General features: G+C 62.7%; 2 protein-coding genes across 5 annotated transcripts; both read right to left on the bottom strand.

The window, feature by feature from the left end:
- Positions 1-238: 238 nt before the first annotated feature.
- LOC308186598 (free fatty acid receptor 2-like) lies at positions 239-4,959 on the bottom strand. 3 transcript variants are annotated; one of them, XM_080608729.1, is made up of 2 exons: positions 4,806-4,959; positions 239-2,385 (listed from the first exon to the last, which is right to left on the bottom strand). In XM_080608729.1, exons 1-2 carry the CDS (start codon positions 4,956-4,958, stop codon positions 970-972), a joined length of 1,569 nt encoding a protein of 522 aa, XP_080464855.1. In that variant the 5' UTR covers position 4,959; the 3' UTR covers positions 239-969. The 3 variants fall into 3 exon arrangements, with proteins under 3 accessions (XP_080464855.1, XP_080464853.1, XP_080464854.1); XM_080608727.1 differs by lacking the exon at positions 4,806-4,959 and adding an exon at positions 3,281-4,562; XM_080608728.1 differs by lacking the exon at positions 4,806-4,959 and adding an exon at positions 3,281-4,562 and having other exon boundaries at positions 239-2,367.
- An 804-nt stretch (positions 4,960-5,763) lies between these two features.
- On the bottom strand, positions 5,764-12,143 carry CD22 (CD22 molecule). Of its 2 annotated transcripts, none has more exons than XM_080608725.1 (13): positions 11,683-12,143; positions 11,079-11,200; positions 10,684-11,001; positions 10,118-10,378; positions 9,534-9,788; positions 8,856-9,119; positions 8,267-8,533; positions 7,750-8,013; positions 7,545-7,644; positions 7,346-7,421; positions 7,162-7,259; positions 6,991-7,048; positions 5,764-6,871 (listed from the first exon to the last, which is right to left on the bottom strand). In XM_080608725.1, exons 1-13 carry the CDS (start codon positions 11,868-11,870, stop codon positions 6,689-6,691), a joined length of 2,454 nt encoding a protein of 817 aa, XP_080464851.1. In that variant the 5' UTR covers positions 11,871-12,143; the 3' UTR covers positions 5,764-6,688. The 2 variants fall into 2 exon arrangements, with proteins under 2 accessions (XP_080464851.1, XP_080464852.1); XM_080608726.1 differs by having other exon boundaries at positions 5,768-6,871; positions 11,079-11,498; positions 11,683-12,134.
- Between the last annotated feature and the right edge of the window lie 73 nt (positions 12,144-12,216).

The following is a 12,216-nucleotide window of genomic DNA, read 5'->3' as shown; positions in this document are numbered from 1 at the left end:
CTCCCCAAGACCCTCATGAATGGAGAACAAATAGGGCTGATGGGGGGGGGGGGGGTGTCACAGGGGTTTCGGGGGGGGGGGAGGGAGGGAGACACAGTAGGGGGCTTCTACAGGGGGACAGACAGACATTCTGGGGATTGAACGCTCTGGATCTGGGAGGGAGGAACTTAAGGTTTTTTTATTTTTTTTATTGGGGGGGGGGGGAAGGTCTGTGACAGAGCCAAAGCCTCAGATTTCAGTTGTTTCTCCATATTTATTCTCTCTGCAGGCAAGCTATTGTTGTTCTGTCCTGCTCCAAGTACTCAGCAAGGGGGGAGGGGGGGGGTGCAGACAGTGCAGAACCCACAGGAAGTGCCGTTGCCATCTGCTCCTACAGCAGCGGGCTGGTGGCCACCAGAACCACCTCCATGGGGCCCGGCATGTGGCTCTGCAGCCAGTCCAGCAGTTCCAGATCCTTGCTCGGTGCGCAGAGAGTGGGGTGGTGGGGATGGTGTGGGCCACAAGGGACAGAGGCCCGCAATCCACAGAGGTCAGAGATCAAGATGTCCACATGGATCCTTGTAGACCCTCCGACCCACAGAGGCCTTGGCCTCGTGGCACCAAAGAGGCCTTGGTCCCATGGAGATCACAGACCTGTAGAAACCATCAACTTCAAACTCATCAGCGTGGCCCCAAAGACATTGGAGATATCACCATGACCTGACATTGATTGATGCCATGACTCAGATCCACTGGTCCAAGCTGACTACAACCCCATGGACATTGGAAATATCACCATTTTCGAAAGCCCTTCAAAGAGCAACCCCACCCCACCCCCAAATCCAGACCCCCCACTTGCCCTTACCCAATCAAATCCATAGCCCCTACGGTGAGGCCCTTTGTCCGTGCACGTCCGTGTCATGTCCCCCACCCCACCCCCCAAAAACCTTGTGTCAGCAAGCCACTTCCTGGGCAGGGTGTGCTCATGGGTCACTCCCCATAACAACAGACCACCATGGCTCGTAGCTTGTCCCGCACAGCCACCACCACCCCAGCCACAGCCCTCTGTATAGCCGTGGAGGAGAAGTAGAAGATGAAAGGGTCAAGAGCAGCATTGAGACTGGTGAGGAACAAAATATAGGACCTCCATGCTGGGCTCTCATGCAGCACAAAGCCTACCACATGCGAGATGTTGTAGGGTGCAAAGCAAACCCCAAAATCGACCATGGTGGCCACAGCCAAACCCACAGCCCGTTGCTTCTTCTCCAGCGGGATATTAGGCCGGGCAAGGAGAGCCCGCACGAAGTTGATGTAGCAGAAAACGGTAACAGCAAACGGTAGGAGGAAGAGAACAAGAAATAGCTCCAGCCGCAGTGGGAGGACAAAGCTCAGCTGCTCCTTTGAGAAGTCATCATAGCACTTGTAGGTACTGTTGCTATTGGTATCACTGTGGCTGCTAGAAGCAGCAAGATGGTTGGGAACAGCCGTGCTGTGGATGTTGGAGGTCCAGGAGACATCAGCAATGGTGGAGATGCCAGGGATGGTTGTGACATTGTTGGTGAAGACTTTGGAGTTATAGGTCTTGGGGCCACTGGGACTGGAGATCCTGGAGCCATTGGGGATGGAGATGTCACCATTGGAAGTCTTGGAACCATTGACCATGAAGCCATTGGGGTTGTAGATCTTGAAGACCTTGGGGTTGAAGCCATCAGGACTGGAGATTCCAGAGCTACTTGGGCTGAAGCCAGTAGAGATGGGGCCATCAGAGCTGGAGATTCTGGGGCCACTGGGGTTAAAGCTGTTGGGGTTGAAGCCATCAGGGTTGGACATCCCATAGCCACCAGGCTTGAACCCATTGACCATGGAGCCATCTGGTCTAAAGCCCCGAGACCCGTTGTCCACAAAGCTACCAAGCTTCAAGACCGTGGACTGCCTACTACCATCACCATGATATTGTGCCACAAAGACAATGGAGCAATGAGAACAGGCCAAAAGCCAGAGGATGGCACTGGCAGCCATTGTCCGCCCCAGCCTCTGCCTGTTCTTGAACTGCAGGGGGAAGACAACACCAAGATAGCGCTCAACGCTGAGTGCTGCCAAGAAGAGACTGCTGAGATAGATGCTGGAGTAGAAGCAGAAGTTGGCCACAGGGCAGAGGACAATCGGTAAGGGCCAGGTCATGTCAGCAGCTGCTTCTGCCATCTTGAAAGGGAGGAAGAGGAGGAGGAGGAGGTCAGCGATGGTCAGGTTGAGCAGGAGGATGTCAGCAGGGTTGACACGGCGGCGTGCCTTGCCCAGGAGGGTAACAAAGGTGAAGATGTTGGCTGGCAAGCCCACAATGAAGGTCAACACATAGGCAATGAGGATCAACATGGTGGCAGGACAGGGCTGCAGAGAGACATAGGTCTGTAAAAGGGATGTGGGGAGGACAGGGTGGGTGGAAGGGGTACACAATGCTACGTGCTGTGACTCATATTTGGGGGGAGATGCAGACAGCTGGGTGGCTTGTCCTACTCCAACCAATGGACCCAGAGGGGACTTGGAGAGGACAGAGGCATCTGGAGGTGGGGGGGGGGGGTCCTGTGCTGCCCCTACTGGTGCACCCTGAGGGGATTCAGGTGTCCAAGCAGCTCTCCTGGCTCCACCACTTCCTCCCACTCCCAGAGGCGACCCAGACACCAGGGCATCTGGTGCCACCCTGATTTGTTTAACTCATTTCCTGCTCGGCATGGGGTGGTGGTGATGGGGAGGGGGTTGGGGGTGGGGGGGGAGGTAGCAGCTGGACATGTGCCTGGGTCTCCTCTGCCAAGCCCCTGAGTCACTTATCAGGGATGGAGTGGGATAAGGACGACCAAAGAGTCTGATCTCTCCCACCCACCCACCCACTCCCACCACCCCCTTGTGGGAGACCTGTGTCTCCCACACACTTTAGAGGTGAGGAGGGCTGGACCTGAGCATCCCAAGCAGCCTCCAGCCCCACTCCTGCCCCCTCCCCTACACCAGGTCGACTTCCTATGGCACCTGTGTTCCAGTCCCCCCGCCCCCCCCAGTTTCTTCCAGTTCCTTCCAGTACCAACCCCCCCTCCAACTGTGGGGAAACCAGGTGTCTGTCTCCCCCCATGACCTCCCAGGCATCCTTCCCTAGCCTGGGGGAAGAGGACCCAAAACATCCCCCCATCCAGCTGTGTCCCAGTCCCTCAGTCCCTGTCCATCATCCATCCCCTGCCCCCTTCACACACACACACACACCCCACCCCACCCCCACCCCCCCCGCGCTGTCCGGACCCCATCCTGTGCTCACCTCAGCTCCTGGCACCAATGGGACCCAGGTATCTGGGTGCCTCCTGTTACAGCCCAGGGCACTCCCTGGGGAGGGGCCACGGTCTGGGGTGGAAGGGGGGGGGGGGGTGGGGGGGGGGGGTCCCTGATGGGAGCTTGCCTCTTCTGGGAGCCTCTGGGGTGGAGGACACGTCCTGGGGGGCACCTGGATGCTGGGGTCCCTGGGATGCCTGTGTCTGCCTGGGGTGTGTGTATGTCTGGGGAGCAGAGGGGGAAATCCCAGACCGATGGGTTCCCAGGACGTCTGTGTCCCCCGGGGGTGGTGCGGGGGGGGGGGAGGGAAGTGGCTTTGAACTACGTTGAGGAAGTTTGAAGTTTCCTGACCGCAGACAGAAGCCACGTTCATGGGCACACGTCCGCAGAGGAACCAGCAGAAGTGGGGGGTGAGGGAGAAGCTGGGGGGGGAGGGCTCCATTTCCACTGGGTGCCCCCAATCGCCCCCCTGGTGCCTTCCCCATCTCCCCCCCCCTCATTCCCCAGCATCCCAGGGCCCACTGGTGGCCTCATCACCAAACTGGCAGACCGGAGGGAGGGTGGGTACGGTAGGGAGGGAAAACATACTGTGGGAAGGGGAGGAGAGAGAGGGTGGGGAAGGGCCTGGGAATAGCCACCGAGCTATTTTTAACCACTGGATGAGGGATGTTTATTTAGCCACAGGGGAGAGAGAGACACCCCCCCCCCCCCCCCCCCCCTTTCCCTCCCCTTCCCGGTGCCACAGCTCGCCTGAGTTAGGGGCTGGCCCAGATGCCTGGGATCATGCCTCGCAGCCGGAGACCCCCATGGTTGGGCGGACGGGGAGGACCGTTAGGGTTGGGTTAGGGTTAGGGTGTTAGGGTTAGGTTTAGGGTACTGCCTGGCCATCTGGGACAGCAGTGGGGAAGTGACTCCTCCCCAGGCACTGCTCTGATAACGGGGAGGGGGCACCTGCCCAGCCTAGCCCCAGGGCACGTGGAGAGCCCCCGGAAGCTTCCTGGGAGTGGAGGAACCACGGAGGAAACCATGCTTCCACACACCCCCCCCCACCCCACCCCCCCCCAGCCTCCTTTCACCCGCTTGGCTCTCCTGGAGCTTGGAGAGGATGCAGACGCCCAGGTTCCCACCCCATCCCGTACCTTCACCCACTTGGCTCTCCTGGAACCAGGAGAGGACTCAGGCATCCGTGCCCGTTCCACCACACACACAACCCCCCCATGGCCCTGAACCTTGGGGGGGGAGGGGGTGAAGGCAAGGGAAGGGGGAAGGGTGGAAGGGGCTGACTCAACCCAGGTCACAGAGCCCAGCCCAAGGATCCGCAGCCACCCCAGAAGCTCCAGCCTGGCTTTGACCCTTGTCTCCCCCAAGACCATCCCCAGATGTCTGGGGACCCCCACAGCTGCCCCAAGCCTCCAAAGCCCTGCCTTGGGGCTCTCTTAGGCCTGAAGCCCGCTGAGATGCCTCCAGCTCAGTGCCACCGACCCCCAGACAAGCCAACAAGCCCAACGCCTCACCTCCAGCCCCCCCAGCCATACCCCCACTTCGCTCAGAGGGTGCCCGGCACCTGGCCCGGAGCCAACCGAGCCCCATCGCATCCCAGACTTGCCGGAGGCCCCGTCGCAGGGCGGCAGAGGAGAAGCAGAAGATGAGGGGGTCGAGGCAGGCATTGAGGGTGGTGAGCAGCACGGCGTAGGCCCTCCAGGGCGGGTTCTCCCGCCGCAGGTACCCCACCACGTGAGAGACGTTGAAGGGGGTAAAGCAGAGGACGAAGGCCGCTGTGGTGGCAGCTGCCAGGGCCACCACCCGCCGCTTCCTGCCCAGGGCAGCGGTGGGGAGGGCAGCCACAATGCAGACCAGACGGCCGTAGCAGAAGGCGGTGATGGCCAGGGGCAGGCAGAAGAGCACCAGGAAGATCTCCAGGCGGAGGGCCAGCAAGGTGGCCAGCTGCGGGCCAGCGAAGCGGGTGTAGCAGGCCGTGCCATTGCCCGCCGGGCCGGGCTGAGCCACGTAGACCACACTGCAGTGGCCCAAGGCAGCTGCCCAGGAGCCAGCAGCAGCCACAGCAGCGTGGGCCGCACGCCGGCGCTGGCGGTACTGGACAGGGAAGGCAGCGCTGAGGTAGCGGTCGACACTGAGGGCAGTGAGGGAGAGAGTGGTGAGGTAGACGCTGGTGAAGAAGAGGAAGACAAAGAGCGGGCAGAGGGCCGGTGGCAGCTTCCAGGTGGCCTCCCAGGCAGCCTCAGCCATGCGGACAGGCAGGGAGGCCACCAGTGCCAGGTCGGCCACGGTCAGGTTGAGGAGGAGGACATCAGCGGGCAGCAGACGCCGGCGCCGCGCTGCCACCCCCAGGGCCACCAGGGCCACCAGGTTGAGGGGCAGCCCCAGGGTGAAGGCGCCGGCATAGACCACCAGGCACAGGCGGTGGTTGATGGCAAAGGGGGGGGGCGACATGGCAGCCGGGATCCGGTGGGCCTCGAGATGGGGCAGCCGATGGGGGCCACAATCTGCTCAGGCTCCCTCGGGGTGGCAAACGGCGGTCGGGGTCTATCAGGGTTCAGGGCAGCAGGTCCCTGAGTTGGGGGTGGAGGTCTTAGGAGGGTGGCTGGGGGCTTCCAGGGTAATCTGGGGGGTGCCAGAAGGTCAGGGGGAGGGGAGGGGACAGGACTCCGGGTTGGGGAGCCCAGGTTGGGAGAGAGGGCAAGGGGGGGCTGTTGAAAAGGAGGAGGAGAATGAACCCTACCGTGGCAGCAGACGGATGGACGGACAGCAGCGGGGAGGGACGGACAAGAATAAATACCCCCATCCCTGCCCTTCAGCACCCAAGGGACCTGGGCTGCCACTCCTCTCATTCCCCAGCTGCCCCCCCCCCCCCCCCCCCCCCAGTGTGACCATGGGACCAGCCATCACGGCTGGAGAGGGGACACTCAATTAACCCAGAGGAGGAATTTATTGGTGGTGGCAGCTCCCTCAGTGGCTGTGACATGTCCCCAGCATGTCCCCAGCACAGCCCTGTCCTGGCAAGTGCCCAACAGTAGTGGCGGCCGTGGTCCTGGCATTGGTTTTGCATGTGTGTCCCTCCCCACCCCCCCACCCCCCACCCCCCCCCCGTGGTGACATGTCACGATGGTCGAGGCCATGCCCCTGCAGTGGCCACAGCTCTGGAGTCCCCCTGCCCTCAATGTCACCATCTGGCTGTGACTCCCCTTGTGACCACGTCTCTGCGGTGGTCATTTGCCCGAGTCCCCACGTCCCCTGTTCCCATGTCCTCTGTGGTGGCCGTTGTCCTGTGTCCCCATATCCCCACTTTGCCCATGTCCCAGTGGATATTTCCTGATGTCCCCACATCACCCTGGTGGCCACCTTCCTTTGTTCTGATGTTCCCCATGTCCCCGAGGGCTCAGTGCCGCAGGGCTGCGTATTCAACAGTGTCTCCCATGCCCCCAGCATGTTCCTGGGGTGTCACTGGGGGGGACAGCGCCAGAGCAGCATAGAGCAGTGTCCCGTCCCCATCGCCATCCCTGTCCCCAGCTCTGCCCCTGGGACCAGAGGGGACGTTCTCATAGTCGGGTCCTTCGGTGGCCTGTGGGGATAGATGGTGGATGTGATGGGACACGGGGTGACGTGGAGGTTACTGGGGGGTATGAAGGACACTGGGTGCGTGGAGGAACACAGGGTGACATGGTGGGGACATAAGGGTACCTTTGCAGCGCCATCGTTCCTCTTGAGGATGCTGTAGACCACAGTGTCCCCTTGCACCCTGCATGGGGAAAGAGTAAACAATGGGGTGGGAGGGGGGGTGGGGGGGAATCAGGGGTGCCATGATGCCTGTGTCCTGTCCAGAAAGGGCAAGACTGGAGGGGGAAACATTACCTGGGGACAGGTCCAGAGCCGGGAGGGGACACCAGTGATGAGTAACTGATGGTGTCATCAGCAGTGTGGGGTGGCTGTGGGGACGCGGGTGGACGAGGCTGCAGGAGGGACCCAGCTGTGGGTGTGGGCCCTTGGGTGACCCAAGAGTGACCCAGTTGGCCATGGCCGGGAAGGGGTCTGGTACCTTTTTGTTGCGGAGGAAGAAGGTCCCTGATGGCTCCACGACTGGCTCCTCATCAGCTGCCATCTGCCGCTGCCACCTGCAGGGACACTTGGGTAGCTGGGTCCCCTGGGGTTGACGCGGTGGCACCTGGGGGCCCCAGGAGCAGCCAGGTAGCCAGGGAGCAGCAGTGACGATTGGACACCCGGGTGCTCAGTCTCACCGGCGGCGGAGGAAGCACCCAAGGGTGCCCAGCAGCAGGAGGCTGCTCAGCCCCACACCGAGGCCCAGGAAGGTCTTTCGCAGGATGGTGGCCCTGGTGTCTACAAGGGAGAGGCAACAGGAAGATGAAGACACCCGCATCCTTCCCAGCCACCCAGGCCAGGAGGGTGTCCCAAAGGCATCCCAAGGGAGTCCGTATCCCTTACAGTAGACTGTGATGGTGACATCAGGGGAGTCGGCAGAGGCGATGGAGTTGGTGGCGCGGCAGCGGTAGCGCCCAGATGCTTGGATGCCCACGGCACGCAGCACCCACAGGTCCTTGGAGGCCCGGCCCAGGGTTCGACCATCACGAAACCACTCAAAGGCATCGGGCAGGGGCTGGGCAGACACGCGGCAGTGCAGGGCCACGCTGGTCATCTCATACACGTCCTCTCCTGGCTCCGGCACAAGCTCCACCGACCGTGGCCCAACTGTACCCAGCATCAGTGCCTGGGGACCCAGCTCCCCGGTGGGGGGCATGGCCACCAGGGTCCCACTGGGGGCATTAGGGTCCCACTGGGTCTCAGGGGGGTGTTGGGGTCCCTCACCTACACCCTGGGGTCCCCTAGGTCACTTTGGAGGTGTCAGGGTCCCTCACCCAGACCCTGGGGTTGCCTGGGTCCCTTTGGGGGACCTTTGGGGGTCCCTCACCCAGACCCCGGGGGGGGGGGGGTTGTAACTCACAGAGAATGTTGAGGGTGGTGGGGGCGCTGCGGGCAGCCCCTGCGACATTTCGGACCTCGCAGATGTAGGTGCCAGTATCGGCGGGCTCAGGACCGGGCAGCAGCAGGTTGGGGCCGGAGGCTGGCAGCCGCTCTCCCCCCTTGAACCAGCTGATGTTGTAGAGGGGGGGCTCGGCCACCCCAGCCTCGCAGCGCAGCCGAACCGGGCCTCTCCCAGCCACCAGCTCTCCCCTGGGGCTCTGCCGCACCCAAGCAGCCTGGGGAGGATCTGCAGGGAGAGAAACCAACATTTTGGGGGCGTTGAAACAGTGACTGGGAGATCACAACTGTCCCTTGAGCACTCACAAAATGGCAAGGGGGGGAGAGGGGCAATGAAACCATCATTTAGGGCTGGGGGGGGAGTGTCTCAAAACTGCCATGACAGGGCTTGAAACCTTCACGTGGTGTTGAAGAACCCCAAACGGTCATTTTAGGGGCTCAAAACCACCACTGGGGGGCAGAACGGCAACAGGGAGGCACAAAGCACGAGGGCACAAAGTCCCACGGGGAGCCCGGTGTTGACTGGGGGGTGTCTCGAAACCACCACTCACACCAGACGATGACAGCAAGGGGCGGGGATTGGGTGGAGCCAGCGACGTTTTGGCCAACGCAGCGGTAGGTGCTGGCTCGGGTGGGCTCGGCGATGAAGCTGAAGGTGGGGCCGATGGTGTTGGCCTCATGGCGGTCGTTGCGCAGCCATTGGATGGTGGACGGAGGCGGGTGGGCCAGGCCAAGCTCACAGTGCAGCGATACATGGGTCCCCGCCAGCACCGGCAGGGGGGTCAGCACCGTCAGGGTGGCATTCCTGGGCCGGTCTGGTGTGGGGCAGTGGGGTTAAGGCAGGGAACCCCAGGGGCATCTAAGCCACCCCTACCATCACCTCAGCCTCCCCGTGGCCATCTAGGCCACCCCTACTATCACCCCAACTACCTCATGGCCATATAGGCCACCCCTTCCACGACCCTGACTACCTTGTGGCCATCTAGGCCACCCCTACTACCACCCTGACAGCTCCATGGCAATCTACACCACCCCTACTACCACCTTAGATGCCCCGGGGCCATCTAGACCACACCTACTACCACCTTGACTACCTTGTGGCCATCTAGGCCACCCCTACCACCACCATGACTGCTCCACAGCCATCTAGGCCACCCCTACCACCACCCCGACTGCCCCATGGCCATCTAGGCCACCCCCCACCTGTACCACCATCTTGCCTCACTCACAGTAGACCTCAAGGAGAGTTGGGGGGGAATCAGCCGTCCCTATGACATTGGTGGCCTGACAGCGGTAGGAGCCACCGTCCGCTTCCCGGACTGGCCACAGACGGAGCTGGGCTGAGCTGTGAGGCAGGATCTGGCCTTCCAGGCTCCAGGCATAGGTGCGGGACGGGGGGTTGGCAGAGTCGCGGCACTTCAGCGTCACTTCCCAGCCCTCATGGACAGGGGACGTTACCTCCACCCGCACATCCCGCGGGGCATCTAGGGACAGCCATATTGGTTGGGGGCAGTGGTAGGATAGCCACGCCCACATGGACAGAAAGGGGAGGAGCGAAGGGGAATTGTCAGGTGTCTCCTGGGACAAGGGGAGGTGAGATGGGCAGGTGTCTTGGAAAGGGTGAAGCCAGCAATGATGGGCAGTGGGACCCCAAAGGATGGGGCTAGAGATGACAGAGCTTCCTCAAGGGGTGGGGCTATGGATGATTGACAGGTTGGTCAAGGGGTGGGTCTAGGGGTCATTGACAGCTATTGTGCCCCCCCCAATACAATCACCACCACCCCCTCCCGTGCCACCACCTTGTCCTACTCACAGTAGACCTCGAGGATGGTGGGATGGGACGCAATCGTCCCCACAATGTTGGTGGCATGGCAGTGGTAGGCACCGCCATCGTGGACCTGGACTGACTGCAGGAGGACCTTGTCCATTCTGGAGGGCAGCACCAGGCCATTCAGGCTCCAGGAATAGGCGAAGGATGGGGGGTTGGCGGAGTCGTGGCAGCTCAGCGTCACCTGCCGGCCCTCGTGGACTGGGGACATCGGCATCACCTCCACCCGTACATCCCGCGGAGCATCTGGTGGGACCAGTACGGACCAGTATGGAGCAGTACAAGCCCTATGCACACCCCCAGAACCCTACAGACACCCCAGAAACCTCCAGAATCCCTCCAGAACACCCTGGAGGGTCCCCACGGGACCTTTGAGGGATCCCCTCAGCCCCCTGTTGATCCCCAGAACATTCATCCTAGGGACCTCTCTTGGCCCACAAAGAGCACAAACACATATCACCACTGAACCCCGCCCCCCTCTCCCCCCCCCCCCAGCCACCCCAGGACCCCCTAGGGATGCACATACGCACACACCCCCCCCCAAGTCTCACAGTGGACCTGGAGCTGGCGGGTTGTCTGGGCCACAGTCTTCCCATCAGCCCCCCGCAGGAGGCAGCTGAGGTTGGACTTGTCATGGTACCAGGTGGGGTTGAAGTCCAAGCTGATGCCAGTGGCCGGGGGGAACACAGTGAGGTCTGGAGGGGTCCAGGGTTGCACTTTTGCCCCTGCCACTCTGGAGGCTGGCCCATCCCAGGCAAGGGCGACAGTGTCCTCAGGGCAGGCAGGGGGCACCCAGCACCCCAGGGTGGTTATGCGCCCTTCGGTGAGGTGTTGCGGGTCTGGCCAGAGGCGGGGAGCAGGGGGAGCATCTGCAAGAGGCACCAGTGTAGGGTTGGTTGCAACAATGGGGGCAGAGCGGGGGGCAGAGCGGGCAGCCGGTCCCTACCAGTGACGTTGAGGACAACTTTGTGGAACCAGCGCAGGTCACGGTTAGGGCGGGTGCCGTTGGCCTCCAGCCGCAGCCCGTATTCACCGGCATCTTCCGCTCGGACATGGGACAGGACCAGGCTGCAGTCCCCCTCCCCAGAGGCGGTGTCGGCAGAGGGAGCGTGGGGGGGCCCCGCGACCCCTATCCTGGCCCTGGAGCTGGTGGCACCAGTGCTGGTGCTCACCAGCAGCCCCCCCAGGTAGTCGCGGCGGCCGTGGTCGTAGACAGGCTTCTGCAGCCAGCGCAGGGCGGGCAGGCGGGTGCCGGGTCCCGCCTGGCACAAGTTGTAGCGGCAGGGGATGAGGACGCAGGAGCCCAGCCCAGCCACCACCTCCTCCGGGCCCGTCACCGGCTTCGGGCAGGAGGCTGGGGCAGCACCTGCCAAGGGCAGCAGGGACCCCGGAGCTGGCACCCCGCCCGCAGCACTGCCAGGTGGGGACCCTGTCCACCAGGGTCCCCTGGAGCAGTGTGGAGCCCCCCTGTCCATCTCCCCCAGGACCCGCCTCCATTTTCGGGGCCCCACTTCCCCACCAAATGCCCCCATGCCCCCCTCAGTTCCTACCTGGGATGAGGAAGAAGAGGCAGATGAAGAACCGCATGGCTGGGGAGACCAAAGCTGCTGCAGGGGGGGGAGACCCAGGAGTTTGGGGGACCCAGGCGTTTGGGGTGCCCAGTGTCTGCGTTTGGCCCCATCCCCACTCCCCGCCCCTTTGGGGCACTGGGGGGGCCCAAGCGTCCGGGTGCCAACATCCTCCCCCGCTCAAAGGCAGCCGAGCCCACTTCCTTCCCCCTTCTCCAGGGGGCTCGGTTGCTGTCGGGGCTTCCCCGTACACACGTGGCTCTAAAGGGAAGGGAGAGGTCTGGGGGCCACCCCCCAGACCCCCCAACCCTAGGGGTCCCAGGGTTCTGGGGGCCTCCCCATAGACCCCCCCCCCGCCCAAGGAGTCCTGGGGGCCACCCCACAGACCCCCCCCCAGCCCCAGGGGGACCCAGGGGTCTGGGTGTCACTGGAACCACCTCACAGGCTCCCCTGGTGCCACCCCATAGGCCCCCTACCCCAAGTGCCACCCCATAGGCCCCCTGCCCAAAGGGGTCT

This window comes from Anser brachyrhynchus (assembly GCF_964034855.1).
Source record: "Anser brachyrhynchus genome assembly, contig: SCAFFOLD_406, whole genome shotgun sequence".
Taxonomy (NCBI): Eukaryota; Metazoa; Chordata; class Aves; order Anseriformes; family Anatidae; genus Anser; species Anser brachyrhynchus.
Note: the sequence above shows the minus strand (reverse complement) of the source record. Positions and strands in the feature narration are given on the sequence as shown.